This window comes from Varanus komodoensis, unplaced genomic scaffold (assembly GCF_004798865.1).
Source record: "Varanus komodoensis strain SLA01 unplaced genomic scaffold, ASM479886v1 scaffold46_1, whole genome shotgun sequence".
Classification (NCBI taxonomy): Eukaryota; Metazoa; Chordata; class Lepidosauria; order Squamata; family Varanidae; genus Varanus; species Varanus komodoensis.
Window position 1 is genome coordinate 1,274,850 of NW_025336043.1, and position 22,997 is coordinate 1,297,846.

The following is a 22,997-nucleotide window of genomic DNA, read 5'->3' on the forward strand; positions in this document are numbered from 1 at the left end:
GAGGAAACCCATTGTGTGGCCATTCCAAGTTTGTGCCGGGCCAGCTGTGGCACGCAGCCCTCCCCAACGAGATGTGCTGTACTCCAATTTCCAGCATCCCCCAACGTGTCCGCACAAACTGATCCCTAGAGAGCTCCCCCTGTCTTTGTTGGCCCTGTAAGAACTTTAAAACTGCTGATATGTGAATTCGTCATCCGTAATTGTGCTGCAGCTCTGTCTCCTCCGGGAGGTTCTTCAGCAGCATCTCCCATTGGTGAAGAGTTGCCATGGTGATGGCTAATAAATGCTTACGTTCCAGCCATGACGTCGGTGTGATTTAGGAGTTAAGCAGCGTCCCCGTTCCAAAAGCCCGGCTCTTTACCCTGCTTGGTTGTGGGCTTCGCTCACAGAGCGGTTCAGGATTTCCAAAGGAAATCGGTGATCCCGCAAGGCCAGGTTCCAAAGCTGCGCAGGAGGACTTGTGGTGCAGCGCAAGGGACCAGTCCTGTGCAGAATCTGTCCCTGGCACCATGCAGCTCCACACTGTCCACCTGGGCAGACCCGGGGTTTCTTCTAAAGACTATCTGGATGACATTTTTCGCAGCCATGAAAACAACAGTGCTGTAGAAACGGGTTTTTTGTGCAGTCGGGCACGGGAGCGTCACCTCGTTACGGTTTTCTGTCAGAAAATCGCAGGAGATGCTCACCCATTGGGGTGGGAAGGCAATGCATTGCTCGGGGTGGCAACTGTCCAAGGGTTCTGGCATGAGATTTATGTGGCTCCACCTGGAGATGCTGGGCAGGGGGTGGGTGGACCAGGGGGCTTCACATGCAAGGCAGGTGCTCAGCAGAGCTCCCCCTCCTCTTCCAAAGCTCAGCACCCCAGGCTGACCTTCTCCAGGTTGAACTGCTGCTAGTCAAGATACAAATGCCAGCATGGATTGCCGTCCTTTGCCTGCTGGCCGGGGCAGCCTGGGATTCTTAGAGTCATGCCAGCTTGCATGCAATTTGCCCTCGAGGGTGGAGAAGTGGCCCCGGGCAAAGACCCCCTGGAGGGCCTGGTCCAGGAATTCCGGCTAGAAAAGGGAGCTGCTGGGAGGCCCCCGCTGTGCCCTGGTGTCTGAAGGCCACCCACTCAAAAGATGGTGATCTGGAGGCACGGTTTGCAATTGTCATTTCAGCTCATTGAAGCATATGCGTCGTGATTTTTAAGCGCGGGAGTATGTTTTGCTATATCCAAAATAACTGTCCAAACAACAGCACGACAAGGAGTGAGAGTCACACACCTTTTTAAATCTTATCCCAGATAAAACCCTGCATTAGTTAGCTTATTTTCACGTTCTGTCTTTTTTCGCTGCCGTGCTTGGGTTCAGTTTTGTTTTGTACGGCACGCGGACGGTTGTGCAGAGATGTGTGGCGCGCTAGAAGTGATGCGGTGCAATGGCTAGTGATACCGCAATGCCGCTGGCCCACAGGACTCGGGTGAAGCCGCAGGCCAGTAGCCGTGGCAGGGCTGGCTCTGGTGCGGGAGTGGCCGCTCGCCTGGGCTGGGTTCAACCACCGGACAAGCCGCAGTGGTTTTTGGCCACTGCTGGCCCCTTGTATCGTCTAAACCCGGTGGCGGACTTTCACCATGGAAAGTTTGGTCTTCAGAGACCACAGGAAGAAGCAACCGTTTAGTCCATGGCTTCTCTATAGGGCCACGGCTGGCTGCATTGTCTGAACCCAGGAGCATGGTTTCCATGGTCTCAGCATGCACCTGCCATAGAGTCCCCTGGAAAGAGTAATCTACTCTGCCTATGCCAGCCAATGAGGAAGGAGCAGGTACATAGGCAGGGGACTGTGGCTGATGGGATACACACCAACAGCAGGAGGACTGAGCAGGGAGGAGGGAAACCATGATAACATAGAAACCATGTCAGGTAGATCATGGTAAGGGATGAAGAAGCATGAAACATAGAAGCGTAGAGAGTCAGAGGGGGCCTCCCGGCCATCTAGTCTGACCCCCAGCTCCAGCCGGCTCCACTCATGACAAGCCCAGCATAGCACGTCTCTGTCGGTCTTCCTGCGCTTGCCCCTTGGCTCACTCGCAAGCATGTCCTAGTTCTGCCCTAGTTCATGAGCCTAGTTCCTGCCCTCTGGCGCGCTCATGGGGGGCTCCCCACACCAGTTATGCTGATGAGTCCAGTTCCAATTTTGAGGGTGCAGCCATGTTTGAAACAGCCCGGGCTGTGCTCCATGATCCTGAGAGCCAATGGAAGGTGGCGGGTCCAGTCAGCCTGGCCGGGGGAATGTTGGGGAACCACCGCCAGAGGAAGGAGACATTGCTCTGGGGAGTCTCTCTGACAGAGAACTGCCCTCACCCCTGGAAGCCCTAGGCCTGGCTACTTGCGATCATGATGGAAGGGAAGGCCCACTCGGGGCACAATAGGAAGAGCGGAGGCATGAGGGGACCCAGAAGGGCTCATAAAGTAAGCCTTGGGTAATGAAACTTCGCTTTGTGCATGCGCAGAGACTCATATGTAACAATTAAGGTCATGAAGCAAAGAAATGCTTAACAAGCAGGGGGAGTCTCCCATGAGCACAGCTGAAGTTTGACAGCCTAGCTTTGGGGTTTGGACTCTGTCTCACCTTGAGATTTCTGGCCCCGGTGCCTCCGCCTTATCTCCTTCAGCCCACGTCCTGGCCTTGGACCTGACAGATCCCAAGGACGGTTTCCAGGAAGTCAAAGAAAACATACCGGCTTACCCTGGTGTGCAGATGCAGGCTGCCAATCCAGCGCCGGTTTTCTCCACCCTCAGTGCTGAGCCAAGTCCCTTTTGCTTTGACAAAGACTAGACCTCACTTTGTGCTCCTTTATTTCCCCCGTATTTTGATGGCAATTTTGCGTGGCGGCAAACAACTCATCCGGCATTCTTTTGCACTTCTTTATCCATTGTTAATGTGAGCTGCTTTACAGATAATTGGAAGGGGAATGGAGTAGAAAGGGGGTGATACTCCTTGCCTCTCCAAAATTATGCAAAACCTAGAATGTCGTAGTGGTGAAGTGTGTGTGCTGCGAATCACTTGGTCCCTGTTCGGATCTCTTCAAGGCTGAAGCCTGGAGACTGCAGGGGTTGGGCTCACCTCTCCCAAAATGCAGCACTGCAGGGTGAATATTTCAGCCCCTGAGTTGGGACTGGAAGAAGTCGCAGCTTTGGAAAGCCAAGCTGGATGGGCTGTGGGCGAGATCCTGGCCACCCTGGCTCACGGGGAGACACTGTGGGACCGGGAGGGCCAGAAGAGGAAGGCAGTGACTTCCTTAGCCCAGCAATCCAACATGAAATTTGGATTTCAAAGCATCACAACTGAGTAATACCTGGTGCTCTTGCTGTCAGGCACAGCCCTTCCTGAGGGTGGAGCCAACTCTTTTTGGTGGACAACAGAGGAGGGGAATTCAATTGGAAGCAACTCCTGCTAAGGGCAAGAGCTACGTCCACACATAGCAAGAGGCATCCATTGAGTTAGGACTTTCTAATAACCTTGGTATCACAAAGCCGGTCCCGGTTGGTCAGCTTTAACAGGGAAGGGAAGGGAAGGGAAGGGAAGGGAAGGGAAGGGAAGGGAAGGGAAGAGGTTAGGGGAAAGAGAGATGCAACAGAGCCCTCCATAAGACATGATTTCGTCCTCCCCTCCCTCCACTGGTGCAAAAGGGGGCCGGGGAGTGCCGACAATGCACAGAAGAAATCACTTCACGGGCCCTGACAAGTTGCCTGAGATTCTGCAGGGCCAGGAGTGCTTTTCCACAGCTGTGCTTGTTCCTAGGATGCCCAGGCCTGCCCAGTTGTGTGTGTGAGTTTGCATTAGTCACCTCTTGCCTGGACTACTGCAGTGTGCTCTGTGTGGGGCTGCGCTTGGAGACCACTTGGGCATCGGTGCAGGGAGTTTGGAGAAAAGTGGTAGGAGAACTTTTGCCTGGAGAAGAGGTCTAGGAACGCACGGCCTCTTCATTGCAACGGCGGTGCTCTTTGCCAGGTTGCTCCACTGGGTCCATGTACACCTCGTTCCACTCAGGAAATGTTCTTGCTTTGAGAGCTGAAACAGCTTTGCAGCTTCACCCCATTCCGCTTCATCCTGTTATCAGTGTAAATGAGCTCTATATTGCCCCTTGAATGGCCCCCTGGAATTGGCCCAATGTCTTTATCTTATTTATTTTCTGTACCACCCAGCAGCCAGCACTCTCTATTTCTCCTTGCGTGTTGTAGGGGAAAATTTACAGACTTCCTTTTCCCATTTTTCTTTTCCTGCTGGTAAAAAGATTCAAATGCTCCGCTGAAAATTAAAGTCAGGGAAAACTAAGGAGGAAACATTACAGATTTTTCCCTGCCCTTCTAAAGAATAAATGAAACTGGGGGGAATTTACCGAGGCTATTCAAGAAGCAGTTTCAGCGCTGTTCTCCTCTAGTCCCGCAACCTGAACTGACAGGATCCAGTCAAGCCGGGCAACCAGGAGGAGGCATGCTCAGCCCTGAGGCCCGCGGCTTCCCAAAGCCACGCTCCCGTTGGCAAAGAACAGCCCTGCCCGGCCTTTGCTCACGCCCCAGTTCCGGGCACAAACCAGGTCTGGATGGCATTGTCATAATTCTGTTTCCTAAGCGCTGCACATTTTTCCAGTCATGGGTGAATTATGTAAATTGCATGTTTGGTCAGTTAAGCAACCCACCTCTGATTCCCCACCCCAGACCATCCCTTTCATAGTTGCTTTATTTGGAGGTTGGCTTTTCTTTGTACTTTGCCATGCAAAATGTATCTGTGAGAAGTCTCCTGCTGCAATTCCTAGCAAACTTCCGTGAGTGTGCTTGGATGGGGTTACAGCTAATAAAATAATATGCAATGGACATACAAAGGCTGTGGAATCCTTCAGAATATACCCTTCTTTTCCCGGTAGGTGGAAATTCCTAATTCTGCATTTTTCCCTCTGTGTGTAGTTTGGGTTTTCCTTTTTTGCCAGTACTGATACATTTGGGTTGTATTTGCCAGCCTTTCCCCATCTTCTTTGCACTCTGTACTTCAGAGTATCGTGGAGAGAAAGGGAAGTCTCGAATTAGGGGTTAAGGGGGGTTTTCAGGAGGATGTCAGAATCAGAGGAATTTGGGGTTAGGAAGAGTGAGCTGCAAAGGCTCTGAAAGAGGGAACCAAGTTGGAGACTTGCCAAGAGTGCCTCACACGGCCCTCCCTGGAGGAAGGAGCCTGGCTCCCTAATTCCTGCGGGAGGCCCTTGCCAAGAGAGCGGCTGCAAACATAGAAGGGCTTTCTTGTGAAGGGGGCGCAGTGGCACAAGCCAGCGATGTGATGGAGCTGCAAATAGGGCAAATGCTATTTTGAAGTGCATGAAAAGAGCCTCCTGATGACCTCTCCCGGCGGTTTCATGTAGATGTTAAATAGCAAAGGGGACAAAATGGACCCCTGCGGAACTCCATGGCATAACTGCCATGGCGCAGAGCCATAGTCCCCCAGCACCACCTTCTGGGATCGGCCGTTGAGATAGGAGCGGAACCACTGCAAAGCAGTGCCTCCGACCCCCAATCCCGCAAGCCTAACCAGAAGGATACCATGGTCGATGGTATCGAAAGCCGCCGAGAGGTCCAGGAGGACCAACAGGGACGCACTCCCCCTGTCTCTCTCCCTGCACAGGTCATCGTACAGGGCGACCAGGGCAGATTCAGTACCGTACCTGGGTCTGAAGCCGGACTGAAATGGGTCCAGATAATCAGTCTCATCCAAGAACGCTTGGAGTTGTTCCGCCACCACCCGCTCTGGCACCTTGCCCAGGAACGGCATGTTGGCCACCGGTCTATAATTGGCGGCCACCTCTGGATCCAGGGATGCCTTCTTTAGGACTGGCCGGACTACCGCCTCCTTTAAAGGGGCAGGTACCCGGCCATCTCTTAAAGAGGCGTTGACCACCTCCAGGATCCAGGTCCCAATCCCGTCCTTGGCTTTCTTCAGTAGCCAAGATGGGCATAGGTCTACTAAGCAAGTGGTAGGACGTACTTGTCCAAGCACCTTGTCCACATCATCAGGCCGCAACAACTGAAATTCATCCATTAATTGTGGACTCGACGGCGTCGATGGCGTCTCCCCAGTAGAATCTGATTCAATAGTAGAGTCAAGCTCGTGGCGAATCGGAGCGATTTTCTCCCTGAAATGCTTGGCAAAGTCGTCCCAGCGGGCCTTCGAGGGTGGCACCAGATCCTTCTTTGGGCCCAGATGTACCAGCCCCTGCACCACCCGAAAGAGCTCCGCCGGACAGCATTGTGAGGAGGCAATGGAAACGGAGAAGAATTTCTTCTTCGCCGTCCTCACCGCCACAGCTGCAGGGGCCGGATCTTTGTGCTTTGGTTTCCTTTGAATCTGCTGCATCCCAAGGAAGCTACGGAAGAGCCCCGTTGGACGGAGGAGGTGCCAGCTGCCGTGCAGGCCCAGAAATCCGAGTCATGCAGCGGCGGCCCCTGGCCAAAAAGCCCCAGTGCCAGCTCATTGCACTTGGTGCTTGGGTCTCTTTACAAAAAGCGCCAGGCTGTTGAGATTCCCAATGGCCCTCCTGGCTCTGTTTGAAAAAAGAACCTATGAAGATGGTTATGTTCTCTCCAGTTAGAATTCCGTTCTAGGTTTAGAACACTAGCCAAACAGAAATTATGATCACAGTCTTTTTTCCAGGTTGCAAGAATTATCCTTTTATTTATCACCCATGTTTTACAAATACAGTTTGAACAGAAGGGGGAAGTGGAAGAAACTGAGTATAAACGAAGCTGGGTCGTTTTCTCTTTCTCTTTACATGCTTCCTAAATGGCTTGGCACGGATAATGACTTTTCGAGGACTGGACAGTGGGAAAGAAAAACAGGGGCTGTCCCGTTTCATTGGAGTCCCCTTCCGTTTACATTCCAGTCCTTTTCAGACTGTGGTCGACAGTAAAACTGATCAAGAAAGAACCTTGCAGGCATCAAACGATTTCCTCCCTTCGGTAGTCAAAGAAGTGGATCTCAGAGGAAGGCACGGCCAGACGGTAGCTGTCTAGGTCTCCGTGCTTTCGTGAACAAAGCCGAGCAACACGTGCAATGTCCGTGGCTTTTAACTACATTCTGCTCGTCTTTGGGAATCAGTGGAGATACCTGGAAATAAAGAGCTGGACTTTAAGAGTAAGGCTGCGCCTTCACTCCAGTTCTAAACTAGGCTGGGCCTTGGTGGACCACAGGGCTTTCCTCAGAAAATCCCAGGATGTGCTCCGTCTTCATATTGATGCAGACGGCACTGGTGTGGAGCCAAAGAGCAGACAGCACTCTGCTGGGCTGGGGAGGCGCCACCATCTGGCAGCAGTGTCCTGCCTGAGACAAACACTGCCTGCTTCTGGAAGGCCAGGGGACCAGGTGGCAGGCAAGAGTCGTTCCCATTCTCAAACTCAGGCATGGGAGGGTCTGGGAAACCTTTAACTGGTCCACTTGACGTGGATTCCTGGTCTTGGAAAGGTCCCAGAAGAGAGACTTGGGCAGACTTTCTGTGAGCATGGAGCAGAAAAGACTTTGGTCACCGCTTGGTAACATAGAAACATAGAAACAGAGTGAGTCAGAAGGGATCTCCCAGGCCATCTAATCTGACCCCCGGCTCCAGCCCGCTCCGCTCACGACATGCCCACCTTGTGCATGTCCAGCCTCTCCTTGAACACCTCCACCGATGGGGCCTCAACCACCTCCCGGGGAAGCCCATTCCACACCCTCGGGGTCCTGACTGTCAGGAAGCGCTTCCTGACATCCAAATGGAACCTGGGTTCCCTGAGCTTTGCTCCCTTGGAGCGCATCCTGCCTTCCTCTGCAGGGGAGAACAGGTCTCTATCCACCTCCGTGTGACACCCCCTCACATGCCTGTATGTCGCCAACAGATCCCCTCTGAGTCTCCTCTTCTCCAGGCTGAAGAGACCCAGTTCCCTCAGTCTCGCCTCATACGGCATCCCCTGCAAACCGGCCACCAACCTTGTGGCCCTACGCTGCACCGACTCCAACCTGGCTATATCCTTCCTGTAACGAGGGGCCCAAAACTGAGCACAATACTCCAGTTGCGGGCGCACCAGAGTTGTATAGAGTGGTAGTAATCCCTCTCTCAATCTAGAAGCCACACTTCTGGCTATGCATTCAAGGGTGGCGTTCACCCTCTTGACCACCGCATCACACGGCTGACTCATGTTCAGCCTGCAGTCGACCAGCACCCCGAGGTCCCTTTCACAAGTGCTGCTCTCCAGCCACTTGTCCCCTAACCTCTACTTATGACACCCATTCCTATGCCCCAAGTGGAAGACCTTGCACTTATCCACACTGAACGCCATCCTGTTGTCTCCTGCCCACTTCCATAGTCTGTCCAGATCCTTTTGGATCTGGAGTACCTGCTCCTCAGTGGTGGCCACTGCCCCAGTTTTAGTGTCATCTGCGAATTTGATCAGCAGACGGTTCACCCTTCTTCCATGTCAGTGATGAAAAGATTAAACAGGATCGGCCCCAGGACAGAGCCCTGGGGGACCCTGCTTGTCACTGGCCGCCATCCTGATGATTCCCTGTTAATGGTTACCTTCTGCTTTCGGTCAGTCAGCCATGCCCTAATCCACTGGACAGTGCTTTGGTGTATCCCAAAACTCCTCAGTTTCTCCACCAGGATATCATGGGGCACTTTGCCAAAGGCCTTGCTGAAATCCAGGTAAACCACATCCACTGCAGCCCCTCCATCTAGCCGCCATCTCGAAACCTTGTCATAGAATTCCACAAGGTTTGTCTGGCAGGACCTGTTCTTGTGGAAGCCGTGTTGTGTGGCCGCCAGCCTCCCTTCCCTGTCTAGCATCACTAGATCCCTTACTATTATGAGCCTTTCCATTGTTTTTCCTACAATGGATGTAAGGCTAACTGGTCTGTAATTCCCCATGTTCTTTCTACTACCCTTTTTGAACATTGGGACCACTGACACCACCCTCCAGTCCTCTGGAACTTCACCTCTTCTTCATGAGGCCTCAAAAATGGAGGTCAGCGGGTGTGAGAGAACCCCTGCCAACTCTCTAAGTACTCTCGGGTGCAACCCGTCGGGGTCTGGTGCCTTTGTAATGTCCAATGCCCTAAGGAGCCCCTCGACTTCTAGGGGGGTGACTCTAATCTGTGCCCCTAAGTCCCCGGCCTCATCTAATCTCCCATGCGGGTCTCCCCCGTCCTGCTTTGGGGAGAACACAGAGGCAAAATAGTCATTTAGCATCTGTGCCTGTTCCCTCCTATCAGTCACTGGATCCCCTTCCTCCTTATTTAGCGGTCCCACCACTTGTCTCCCCTTCCTCTTGCTATTTACACGCTGATAGAAGCCCTTTTTGTTGCTCTTGATATTCTTGGCAAGTCTCAGCTCGTAAGCAGCCTTAGCCTTGCGAAGAATCCTCCTGCAACGGGCCTCCTCCTCCTGGTAGACCCTTTTGCCTATTTCCCCCAGTACCCATTTCCTACGGAGGTTCCTCTTGCTTCTAATCCCCACCTTACTAACTAGAGGTATCGCCAACCTTGCGCCTCCAAAACCTCCCTTTTGAGTGCCATCCACCCCTCCTCAACTCGCTTGCCTTCCAGTAACCTGTCCCAGGAGACTTCCCCCAGTCTGGCCTTCAGTTGGCCAAAGTTGGCCCTCTTGAAGTCCCAGCTTCTAGTGCTCAACCTGCTGCACGTCCCCAGTCCCCTGATCTCAAAGCAAAGGATGGAGTGATCACTCGCGCCCAGAGCTCCCCTAATCTGTACCTCATCTATCAGCTCCTCCCTATTGGTCAAGACTAAGTCAAGGATGTTTCCCCCCCTTATCGCCTCTCGGACCCTCTGTGTGAATATCCCACCTTCTATAGCTTCTAGGAAGCGACGTGACCTGGCTGTCACCACCGAGTGAGTCTCCTAAGTAATATCTGGGAGATTGAAATCTCCCATAATTACTGTGTCCCTCCCCCAAGATATCCTTAGAATCTGGCCTGCCAGGACATCATCCAGGGTCTCAAGTTGACCTGGAGGGCGATAACATACCCCCACTGCCAGGTCCCTTTCCCTGTCAAAACCCCTAAGTTTCACCCAGACGGCCTCCACCGAATCCCCACCTGTGCTGCATCCTATCTCACTGCATCCTATCCCTTCCCTGACGTATAAAGCTACGCCCCCACCTCTCTTTCCCTTCCTGTCCTTTCTAAAAAGGTGATACCCCTCTATGTTCACATTCCAATCTTGCCTTTCACCAAGAAACTCCCACCAAGTTTCTGTGATTCCCACCAGGTCATACCCTCCTCTTCCCAGGAGAGCTTCAAGCTCTTCCTGCTTGTTACCCATGCTCCTAGCATTGGTGTACATGATGCACCTCAACTCCTTCCCACCGCTTCCTTTCCTTGGAGTTCCCAGCCTCCTCCTTCCTCCCATCCTCCCTGGTACCTGGCCCCTCTCTGTAGGAGTCCTGTCAGTCCCTGCAGTACCTCTAAAACCCTGCTCCCAGAGCCCTGATCCTCCCCCCACACTTGTCCAGTGCAGACACGTTTCTGGGGGGCCTGAACCCTCCACTCCCCCCCGGCTCAGTTTAAAGTCTTCCGGACGAAGCTCACTAGAGCATCTCCAAAGGACCTTTTCCCCATCGTGAGGTGCAACCCGTCCCTTGCTAGAAGTCCATCGGCAAGAAACCGGGTGCCGTGGTTGAGGAACTCAAAGCGTTCCTTCTGGCACCGCACCCTGAGCCAGTCGTTCACCTCGGAGGCCCTCCTGTCCCTGCCTGGCCCAAATCCCCGGACCGGTGAGATCAACGAGAAGGCCACTTGGGCCTTTAGTTCCCTGAGTTTCTTCCCCAAGGCCTCGGAGTCCCTGGTGATCCCACCCACACCCTGCCAGGCCACATCGTTTGTGCCCACGTGGATCACCAGGAGCGGCAGGTGACCCCCGGAACGAACAAGACGCTCCGCTCTGCCCTTCACATGCCGGGTGCGTGTGCCCGGCAGGCAGCTGACTTCCCTCGCCTCAAGGTCGGGGCGGCACACCGCCGGCTCAGTGCCCCTCAGCAGGGAGTCCCTGACGACGATCACCCACAGCCGTGTCTTCCTGGCGGTGGTGGGCGGCCGTGCCCTGGCCCTCGCCTCTCCTGCGGCGGCCCCCTTGCCGCCTGTGGTCCCAGGCTGGGGGTCCTGCTGGTCCCCCAAGGCCTCATCAGCCCCAGCCTCCCGAGTGGAGAGAACCTGCTTCCCAGCTCCAGGTCGGCGCCAGGAGGAGGAGGAGGTCGTGCTGGCCTCCCCTTCCTGTGGGTGACGTGCCTCCGTGGCTCCCCGGCTGCTCCTGCCGTGGCCCCTCCCACAACCCTCTGTCCGGAGGGGTCTGCTCTGGGGGCCTGGAGAGCGCTCTCGGCCCTCAGGCCCCTCACCTCCTCCTGTAGCAGGGCCCCCCGCCGGCACCGAGGGCAAGTGTAGCCCTGCCTCTCCTGGGGGAGGAGGGCGGACGTGTCACAGCTCTCGCAGCGGACAGCCACCCCCGTGACTCCCGCCAGGGCCATCTCCTGGCCTGCCACTGGCAACCCTCTGAGACCCTGCCTTGGTCCCCCGCCTTGTCTGTCCTGCAGGTCCTCTCCTTCGCCCAGTGCTCCCAGACAAAAACCCACACACACACACACACACACACACGCACGCAAGGATAAAATAAAAATGTTCTCTGTCCACCTCCCTTGTTCAAGTTCCAGGGCTGGTAATCGGAAACAAGGAGAATATGTTGCGGAGCTGAGCAACATTTTAATGCTCTGTTTGAAGATGGCCAACAAGACAGGCATCGCTCCACTTCGTGAAAGTGAAGCCCCCCGTTGCACTAGGCCCTGTGTGAAGAAGGCACACGGATTCTGCCCCCCATCAGCTTCGCAGGCGCCCCCTGCGCCTTCTGCATTATGGAAGGAGAGCAGCTTTTTCCACCCAGGCTTAAGTCCAACACCACCTCTCTGGTTTCAATAAGATCTCCCTCTTCCTGCTCATTTGCATGCTGTCTCATTCTGCTCGTAGACTTAATTATTCTGGCCAGCATTTCTTCTCACAGACTCTCCATTCCAACTCAGCTCCGTCTCCCCGAGAGCCGTTCTGGCTGCCTCCATCCTCCTTCCAACGGACTCTCTCCAGCTGCTACTAACTCCCTACAACTTTCCATCCTGGCTTCAAGTGAAAATTCCTCCGCTCACTCTTGCATTACAGGAAGGGTGGAAATTCAAAATGATCGTGACAGGTTGGAGAACTGGGCCAAGTGAACAGAATGAATTTAGACAAAGATAATTGCAAAGTTCTGCCTTTAGGAAGGAAAAACCAGAGGCCCAGATATAGAATGGGCTCCACGCGGCTTGACTGCAGCATATGTGAAAATTATACAGGAGCTTCAGTTGACCACAGGCCAAACGTGAGCCAGAGTTGTGCTGCAGCAACTAAAGCGGCAAATACAATTCTAGGCAGCATTGACAGAAATTCTGACAGGATGCAGATTACATGAAGTGACAGTACCGGCTTATTCTGCTTTGGGCAGACCTCACCAGCAATGCTGGGCCCTGCAATTTCAGAACAGGCCGGAATATGTCCAGAGGAGGGTAGAAAGGTGGTGAGGGGCTAGAAGGCCAAATCCTATGGGGAAAGGTGGGGGGAACTGGGTACATTTTGCCTGGAGAAGAGGCAATGAACAGCAGCCAAATACCTGAAGGCTCTTGTGCAGATAACTCGGCGGTTTCAGAGTGGTTTCAGGTAAAGGGGATTCTGACTAAACTGTAAAGAACTTCCCAGTAGTAGAGCTGGCTTGTGTCTGAACGTGGCGAACTCTCTGCCATTGCACATCTTTAAGAAAACCCCGAATGCTGCCTCCGAGAGAGGCCGAGGCCACGGGACCAGGACCGGGACACAGAACAGACAGCGGCACCTTGCCCCTTCCTGAACAAAAGAAACGAAGCCCTTGGTTTCTAGCAGGAAATCAAGAACCAGTTTATTCACAGAACTGGAGGGGGGGCTCTCTGTGACTGCTAGGCCTGCTGGCTGTTTGCCACCTCCGTGACCAAAAGGGCACTGCCGGCGTGCACCAGTTGCTGAAGAGCAGGGCAGGAGGCGGTCTTGCACCTGTCCTTCTGGAGGGGTCCTGTGGGCGGCTGGCTTGCCACCGGGGTGCAGAGTGCTGTCCTGGATGTACCCCCGGCCTCGTCCAGCAGGGCTTTCCTTCTGTTCTTACCTATCTTCAGCCTGACTTAAAGTTACGGTTTCCAGCACTCTGGGTGTGTTAATTAATTGGAGCGAATCGCCAGTGCCAGAATGTTTGCGTTAGCAACGCCTTTTTTGTGCATACCGAGATTTAAGTTTAAGATGTTGAAGACTTAAGTTTGGTTTTTCAGGTCTTGTCTTTGTAGAATGGCTAGGAAAGAACATGGTGGAGCTAATCTGCATGAAATGAAGAAACTGCAGACACACTGAAGGTTCTTTCTTTTTAACTTAAATGCAACACTCTAGGCGCCTTTACTTGAGTAATGGTCATTTTGTTCCCTTTGTCAGTTTGGAATGAGCCTCTCGAACCCTTCCGTGCACAACTGAATTCTGCTCATGTTTGTTCATCTCAGGGTTTTGTGATGCCTTCAACATCGACATGAAGAAGCCACGAATCATTCCGGGCTCGAAGGAAGCCTATTTTGGCTATACGGTTCAGCAGCATGAAATCAACGGGAAGAAGTGGTAAGTGACCCTAGTCTTGTTCCTGTGTCGAACGTTGACGTCGTGTGTTGCTCCCAAAGAGGCAGGCGGGTCTTGCCACTCTTGTCCAGCAAGCCGCTGACCAGTTGCCAGTAGCCATGGTGGAGCCGGCTGTCTAGTTTTGGACAATGCGACACAAGACAATCCGTGGTAGGACAACTCCTAAAGCAAGCCGTGCATTGTCAGGGTCACCCACTGCCTTGAACAAGCCACCCTATGCAAAGCGGCTGCCTGGCAGGAGAGCGGGTTGTTGCGTTGCAAAAAAACCCGGTCATTGTCGTTCAAGTGAACGGAGAGGCTTTCTCGGGGTATTGCACTCTTCAAGTAACGGAATTCCTGTGTGGCAGCCATGCATTTTCTTCCGACATCCAAAACGAATATGCAGAAAAAAATAAGTAGCTAATTTTTTATTTTACCCGCCCCCAAAGAGGCCATGTAAAGCTACCCATGACTCACGATGAATCACTGAGCAAACACACCATCGCTACGAGGAAACCAGCAGATGTGTGTTGTACCACCAAACAATCCAGTCGCACGGAGGTTTGTGGTGCACGGCCTCGGCCAGCGAAGCTCGCTCTGAATCTGGCAGACGGCAGCCCAGTGGAAAACAGAAAGCCCACAAAGCCACAGCTGGGTGTCAGGAGGAAACGCGCCAATCGCCCCGCAGTGGCAACCTGCGGAACCTCCGGGATTCCAGCAAGAGGGCTGAGAAGGGCAAGGCGGGCCTGAGAAGCGAAGCGGCCCCCTGGGAAAGGCCGGGCCGTGTCAGAAAGATGGGTGTGATGAGAGTTCCCACCAGGCCCGGCATCCAACCAAATACTTATAGCGGAGCCTAAGCTTCCCTAGCATCTTGAATTGTTTTTAGATCTGTGTCATTTCCCAAAAATCTCCTCCTCCTCGTCCTGAACTTCCCCCAGAAAAGTTCTGTGCATCACAAATATGCCTCTTTCTCAGTTATACAAATTGGTAAGCGGTGAGCTGCCAGTGGAATCCAGGACGCCGCTCTCGCAAATGTCCCACATGGGCTGCACTTCTGCCAGGCACCCGGGGGGGGGGGGGAGACCTGGGGGGCCCCCCCCCTCGCAGATTCCATTGCCACACACCTGCTGCCAGGTGATGCTGGCACCTAGCCACACCTGCCTTTCAATGCCAGGTACCCACTGCCAGCATGGGCAGAACGTTTTCACCCTGCCGGGTGCTTCAGTGCTCCCTGCTCCCGGCCTGCTTCTCACCTGAGGTTTCCGTTGCCCCCCCCCCCCCACCAGACCCACACCAGGGCCGGTCAGGCATCCCGGCGCTGGCCAGCATGAATCCAACATTTGCTTCCTGCAGGCAAACCCAGAATTCACCCCATGCTCGTTCAGTGGAATGTAGGTGGAGCTGGAGGGCCGACCGGGCCGGAACTGCTTCTTTTTCGTAACATTGGCAGGGAAATATTAATTCTGCTCTGCCAAAGAGGACCGAGTGCCAGAGCGGCGTGACTGTGCCACTAGGCTTGTTTTCTTCCGTGCTTCAACCCAAGGGGCAGGCCAGGGCCACCGTGATGGGGACAGGTGTTGCCCTGTAGGTTCCCCAGTTCGAACCACCCCTCCCTCCAGAGCGGCTGCCGGGCCTGCCCCTTCCCCTCTTTGGTTCTGCACAGGCCTCCCTCCAGCTGCAAAAACCCCAGTGAGCAGAACAAGTGCCACCTGAACCTTCACGCAGGGCCTCGTTGCCTTTGGCCCCCACATCATTGCAGTCCCCGTGCGTCTTCGCGCCGAGGCTGCAGGCAAATTCGGTCCGATGCCGAGTTTGGATTTTCTGAGCATCGTGCTTGTAATGAGGAGAGCCTGTCCTTAAATGGATTGCGGCATCCGCTGTAGGACACGGTTTCAGCCCCACTGGAGAGGAGTGTCGGGGGAGGAGGGGAAGAGGCACATTTACCGGCACGGCTACCTGGGCCGGTGTGTGTGCGTGCGTGTGTGTGTGTGTGCCACGCACCGGGCATGTCCTAAGCACAGCTGCTTTCTTCATTCAGAACTTCAGGGCAGGCAGCCAAGCCTCACACATTTGGGGAGGGGACTTCATGTGTGACCACGGGAGTGGAAAGTCTGAAAGGAAAGAACCCAGGTTACCAAATTCCAAGAAAGTTGGCCAGGGGGTGGCCGGGATAATATACACTGCTCTTGAATACAGCCAGCCCTTCAGATCATCTTCCCCTTTCATTGTCTTTCCAGATCAGCCATTCAAGGCCTTCTTTCCTAATTTAGTGATCTTGGCTGCCCATTAAAAGAAAGAAAGAAAGCACCCATTTGCCTTCCTTCCACCAGGAGCTCGGTGGCTGGATGCCAGTGCAAAAGGGTTACATCAGACAGTGTTGCTTTCCTGTTTTATTCCTGTGATTTAAGTAGTGAAATATTCTGAAGTTCTTTAGCAGGTGTGTTGCCTGTCAGAACTGTAGTATTATATTCAAGGTTTACACAGATGTTGGCAACTTAACAGCTTCATTTGCGCTTCACAGCTCCTTGGCAGGGGCTCCAACACGGGGCCTGCGCGGGGCTTTTCCTGATCTAAAGCACACAGAGAGGAAAAGCTCGGCACGATCATTCCGTGGTCTGCAGGGAGAACCTCCTGGATCCCTCAACATCTGCCCTCCACCCCTGCTTTCCTGGCAGAAGCGAGGGCTCCCCCTAGAAAAGAATGAGGAAATCCAGATGTTTGCCATTGTTCTGATTTGGGTGACCATTCCTCCCCAAGAAAAGGTAGCTGCAGGGTGAGGACTGTCATTTAGTTTTGGTCTTACTGCATTCCAGGGCTGGTACCCTCCAGATGCACTTGCAACAGTCCTGAAGTGTAGCCCAGTGTGAATATTATAGCTCAGAGGTGGGCTGAGGTTGCGTCGAGTTTCAGGACCGCGATGCTTCCGCATGGCAGCCGCTCACCTCAAGAAGCAGAAGCAGGAAGACCCCTTTGGAGCAAAGCACGTGGATTGGTGGCGGGGGAGAGCGGCAAGCTCTGCATTTGCTTTAAGGGTTAAGCCTGACAAATCGAGGCCCGGTCAGCACGAAACAGCAGCAGCGGGAGGGTGGATTGCCCCACCGTTTGCCAACACATCTTGCAAACCCAGGCGCCCCTTAGGCTGATCGGAGGTTGCTGTGTGACCCCCAAACTGGGACGCGGAAGGTTACTCACGGGTTAAAGAACCTGCAGTCGACCTACAATTAATTTCCCAGGCCATCTGAGTCTCTCTGCCGTTTCAGCTCTGTTTGGATTTCCTCCTGCCCTTCAGGAAAAGGGACAGCTCCTGGGTTTCTGGTCATCTTCTGTCTCCAAGCCTCCATTTCACGTTTGTGCATCTAAATGCTGATGTAACCATTTTCTAATCCTGGAGGATTGCTATTTTTTAAGCCAACCTAATTGCAGACTTTACCCTCAGATATTTTGCAACAGCCCTTTTTCCATCCAACAAAATGTCGCCTCACCAGAGCAAAGCAGATGGCGAAAAGGAACCCCACCCTGACCCCCGAGGGGCAAGGCGAGGTAGAACAGCTGGGATGAGATCAGGGCTGCTCCTCCACAAATGCGCCAAGACAGGCACAGAACTAGCCAGGTCCCGGAAGGCCTGCCCCTGGGACCCTCCGATCTGCCCCGGCACCGGCCCCGGAGTTGCTGCGGCGCCATCGAGCCGGATGCACCGGGCTCAGACGCAGCTTGCGGCCTCTGCGGGCGGTCGCAGCGCACGCCCATGTGCCCCCACCTGCATCCACACGCCACCGTTCTAGCTGCCGGCTCAGGATCGCCGAACTGTGCAGCTCAGGAAAAGCAGCTCTTTCCTGGCTTCAAAACTCTGTAGATGCCGACCATACAGACGCCGGGAGGTCTTCAGAGGACACTCCAATAAGCGCGCATGTCAGGGGCTCATGCCTTCCTGCCCCTTGCCCCAGCTCTCTCCATGCACATTTCTTGGCTTTGGGTTCAAAACCCCGGAGGAGGCAGGAGGGGCGGCGCTGCCTCCTCCCTCTCTGCACCGCTTTGGACACTCTCATCTGTAAATTCGTTCTTTTTTTATAGCTGCACAAAGCCCACATTCCCTTTGTGTATTTGAGAACAAGTTTTCTTTTGAAGCAGACATTTCTAAACATAGATGCTCTCTAGAAATGCACATTTTGGAAGTGTTCTCCGGTGGGCACCGCCCTGGTGCTTTAGAACGTGGGAAAGGCAGCGGATGCCTGCCGATGCGCTGCTGGCTGCAGGCGGGGGGACCTGTGCCTGGGTCTGCATGCCTTGGGATGGGCAAAGTCTGAATTTCTCGCGCCTCCCTGCAGGGAAAGGGTGAACATGGACTGTGCAGATGGCCTGGGGCCTGGGGCGTCCCTTGGCCCCTCCACCCTTGTCAGTCTCGAGGAGGTTCAGAGCTGCGAAGCTGGCTGTGAGGTCTGCCACAGGCGTCCCTTCAAAGCGCTCGTTCTGCTTTGGGAGAGCCATCCTGTGCAAGGGGCCACGCACGGGCAGCCGCTGTTGCAGAAGTCGTCACTCACGTTTCAGGGCCTCGGGAGCGTCTTCTGCAGCATGGTGGCACCCCCCACTGCTGAGCGTGGGCGCCCCCGGGAGGCATCCTGCCGCAGCCCCTTGCTGCACAGGTGCCGGGGCCAGATCAGCCAGGCCGAGCAGCTTCATCCAAGCTTCCCACACCTGTACAGAAGGCAGGCTGCCCAGAGCCCAGGGGGTTGGCCCGAGGGCCAGGTGCACAGCTGTGGGCACTGCTAGGATGGAAACCTGCTTATCCAGTCCGTGCTTTGTTACACGAGAGAGGGGAGAGGGGAGGGGAGGCTCTCAGGGCGGTTGGGGGGGGGATATAGTGCAAATCTGATAAAGCTGGACAGGTTTCCAGCTGCCCCTGACGCTTCCCCCCGTATGTCGGTCTCGTGCTCCATCATCCCCAAAGCAACCTGATGTGCGCTGTGGCTGAGGAGAAAGCAGAAAGGGCCCAATCCAGCCAAAGAGGCTCAGTCCTTCCAGCCCCTTCCCGTGTTCGCAGCTGCTGCACTGAGCCTAGGGAAGCTGGCAGCAGAGCTGCGCTGCCTTGGGGCAGACATGACGTCCTCCACCTTGCTGGAATGCGAAAGAAGAGAAGGACTCAGGGGAGGCTGCAGCTAATCTCGCCTGAAGGTTTGCAGCAATGATTGTGCAGATCTGGAAAAGCAGTTAGTCATCCCCCCCGCCCCCCCTCGGTCTGGCCAGCAGCTGGAAGCGCCAATTGCCTTGGCTGGGAGGGAGGGAGGGAGGGACCTGCTGGAAGGGGCTGGGGGCTGGGGGGGGCTCAGCAGTGCCATTCGCCCCATCTCTTGGTGCTCTTGCGACCGACCGACTGTGCAGCAAAGCAACCGCAAGTGGGGCTGGCTCAGGATTCGGCAAATCAGTCTGCCGTCAAAGATGCCACCGCCGATGCCCCGGCCGGCAGGTTGCTGAGAGGATTTATTTTGTAAAGAGAGATTTCGGACATTATTAGATGCTTTTTAAATTGTTCTTTTAAATTGTCGTAAGCCGTCCTGAGATATTTATATAAAGGATGGCATACAAAAGGGTTCGATAAATAAATAAATAAATAATGGACCGTTGGCTTTTGCTGGAAAAGCTGCCTGGTGCTTAGACGGGGAACATTTCTTTTGGAAGCTCTGGAAAAACACAGATGGCCTGAGCTGAACTACTCTTCCTGACAGCCGTTGTCTTTATCGACAAAGCTGTGAATTGGCCGTTCGTCCATTGCATCTGCTCTTGGTTTCTTCCTCGATTTGAGATCCTAGCACAACACGAGTGTTTCCTCTCCTGCTTTTCTGCTACGTAACCTCTAGGTGGCGCTGTGGTTCAGCGGGATGGCATAAATGTAGGGAAGAAATCGTTTTCATTCGCTTTCTCAGCTAAATGTTCATCTTCCCTGCCCCTGAAACTTGCCGAGAGAGCTAGTTAGACACAGAAGTGGAACAGAAGAGTAACAACATAATCTAAAGAACCGCTAAATACTCATGAGTGGGGAATGATGTGCATGTGATAAATGCCTCATGTAGAGAAGTCCCATGGAGTCTGCGGGAAAGTTTGCATCAATTGTCTTTCCTAATATTCACTAATATTCCAGGCATGCAGAGACTTCTTTTTAAAACTTTATTGCAACAAAGGAAACAGAAGGGAACGGTTTCCTTCCCACTTCTTCTGTTCACCTGAGCACATGCTCACCCCCACCCCTTCTGAACCCTGCTCCCGGCCGCTTCTCCCTTCTCCTTTCCCCTCGCTGGCTGGGGCACCGGGAGTTGACCGTCTTTCCGCCCGCCTGCTCCGCGCTGCCCCAGCACCGGCCCCTCTTCCCCGTCCAGCCCTGCCCCCGGTGGGCTGCAAGAGGCCCACGTTGTTCTGCCCAGCTTGTCAGTAAACAGTCAGGAAGCCCTTGGTCCCCCTGCCTACGTGCCCGTTTCCCCACACCTTGTGCCATCTGATTTTGGCCCCTCCCCTCCTTGGGGCTAAGTAATTTTCTTCGTCACCCTTTTACATCTCTCTACTCCCTTGTGTCAAGTCATCCTTCCACACCGAGCAACATGGAGCAAAACCTCACATTGCACGTTAACTGATCGGGGTGGAAAAAGGAGGTGTCCTCTTGGGCTTCGATGAAGCAGCAGCAACCGGGAGAAGGGGGAGCAGCTCGGCCACCTTCCGCCCCCCCCCACGCTCTTTAGAGGTCCATCTCCCTGCACACCCCCTTCCCAGTGCCTCCCCTTCCTCCCGCATTCGCGCTTGTGGAGGACCTAAGATCCCAACATGGCGGAAATTGGGCTGCATCCATCGGCATGCACCCAGCAGTGGTGAGTGTATTCCATAAACAGAAGGAGCTGCCGCCAGGAGAAACTCGGGGGTGCCATGGTGGTGGGTCTGTTGCCACCCAGCGTTCCTGCTGCTCGACCCAGAAGAGCGTACGAGGGAGCCCAATGCCACTGGCAGCGTTTGGCGGCGCCTTCAGCCTACACTGGCATTTTATGGACGGGTATTTTCCTTTAACGGCAGGAGGGCGATGAGTCAAACAAACCATTCTGTGCCAAGCCAGGAATTCAGCAACGTGCTGCTCAGAAGATGCCGTGTAATTAGAACGATCCCGTTCGGCTCCGAAGCCACGGCCACTGGGAACATCTGTTTAAATTACAGTTGTGTCAGATTTGGATGCGAGGACTGGATGGAACATAGGAAGAAGACACTAATTACAACTTGGGAAAACAAAGCAAGGTCACCTCATTGCTTGTGCAAGATGGAAAGGAATATCCTGAGAGCTGGGCTGTCTCACTGGTAGACACAGGTTTTTAACCCCCTCGGTTAAGCTAGGAAAAATATGGAGCACTAGAGGAAAACCAGCTCCACTGTGGGGCACAGGAGTGCCGGATTGCCCATGGACAGCCCTCCTAGTGTCCCTCCTGATTTTCGTTTTATTCCTTGGGAACTTTTTCCTTTTAAAAAGTTAACTGGGGAGCTGGTGGGCTGCAACGCGGAAGGCTGCCAGCCAGTGCCCTCCCCATTTGGTCTCTAGAGAATGTTCCTGCCGTCGGAGGCTCCGCTCCTTCCTCTGCCTTGCTCCTGGGCAACTGACCTTCCCGGCCTCCCTTTTCGCATGTTGCCTTTGGGGGAATGAGTGCTTCGGGATGGTCTCAGCCGCCAGGACAGCCACGCGATCCATGGGCAAGCCGTTCTACGAACGCTGCCACATGGCTCCCTTCAATCCCCGGTGCGTCTGCCAGCCCCCAAAGCTGCGCCCCACTCAGCTGGACCCACTGCGTTCTCACTGAAATGAGGGGGAAGAGTTCTCGGCGCACGGCTTGCACGGACGCCGGGGAAGCGACTCTTTTGCATGGAGACATCCCAAGATGGCCAAAGCGGAGGTGCTGGGTGAGTGTGGAGCTGTCGCTACGTATTCATTTATTTATTTCATCACACTTCCCAGCAGCCCCAAGCCGAAGCTCTCGCTGTTGAGCAGGGTGTGAGCACCGGGTGGGGGCAAGACTCGGCGCCGGGCTGCAGGAGGCAGGACCCGAGCACCTGGCAGGCCCTCCTGGGGCAGGACCGCTCGGGTTCTCTGCGGAGGAGCTGCGCCGAGGCCCACTGGCACCTCTTTCTTTCCGAGAAAGCAGCCACCGGCTTTCCCCGTTCCGAATGGAACTAACCTCACTTATCCTTTCCTTATTTATTTATTTGCGTTGGGTGGCTCATATCACAGCATAAAACACACACAAGACATAGCTGATGCTAATAACTTTAAAATCACAAAACTGAAAACTCAATAAAACCAAGACATACAAAATAGAAATAAATACAACATATAAACAGAACCCAGAGACAAAACCAAAAGCCATTAAAATTCACATGAGCCTAAGCTGGCCCGTGCCTACAGGAAGAGGTTAATGCATCTTCCACGCGGCTCGCACGGTTTCGAAGGTGTCGGAGCAGCTCCGACGTTGTTTGCTAAACGTGCAACAGTGCCATAGCTTGCCTGGGACACTTCCAAACATGTTTTCCCTCAAGCCCGGCCGCTCTTTCATCTTGTAAAACCCCAAACCATTTCCCACCCCCTCCCAGCCCACAAGCAGATTCTCTACTAGTAAGACTGCAAAATGTGTCAAGGGCGGCAGAGCTTCGGTAAATTCAGTCCAGGAGCAGGCTCAGATACGAAACAGGAAAACCCCCCTCCGTGATGGGAGACTGGAGGGATCTGAGCTTAGGAGGAAGGGAAAAAGCTGCCAGAAAGGAGAGAGGGGGTGACTGCTCACTTTTGGCAGGCTAGCTAAAACACCAATGTACGTTTTCTTGCAGGGTAACTCTGGGGAAACTGGGATGTCCCCAACTTTTAAAATCCATCTTGCAGATGTGGCAGAAGATGTTACCCTGCACTGGAATGCTCTTTGCAGTGCCTGTTAGAAGAATTCAATTTTCTGTTCTGGTCTGTAGATTTTTATTTATTTAGGGACAAATGCCAAAGTTGTGCACCTAGGAAAAAGAAACCAAATGTATCACTGCAAGAAGGGGAATACTCAGCAATGCCGCAAGTGAGAAGGATCTTGGGACTGCTGTCGATCACAAGCCGAATATGAGTCAACCCTGTGATGTGGCTGCAAAAAGGGCAAACGCTATTTTGGGCTGCATTCAGAGAAGCAGCTGTTCCCACTCATGCGAAGTGCGAGCTCTCCTCTACTCAGCCCTTTGCAGGCCTCATCCGGAGTCCTGTGTCCAGTTCTGAGCACCAAGATTTAAGAAAGA

At 54.0% G+C, this 22,997-nt stretch overlaps 1 protein-coding gene across 1 annotated transcript in view; it reads left to right on the plus strand.

The window, feature by feature from the left end:
- Nucleotides 1-1,437: 1,437 nt before the first annotated feature.
- ITGA11 (integrin subunit alpha 11) overlaps nt 1,438-22,997 on the plus strand; it is a 77,607-nt gene continuing 56,047 nt past the window's right edge. The window contains exons 1-3 of the mRNA XM_044444873.1: nt 1,438-1,501; nt 2,654-2,731; nt 13,604-13,715. Of these exons, the coding sequence (XP_044300808.1) occupies nt 1,438-1,501; nt 2,654-2,731; nt 13,604-13,715 (254 nt within the window). The remainder of the gene's footprint in view (nt 1,502-2,653; nt 2,732-13,603; nt 13,716-22,997) is intronic.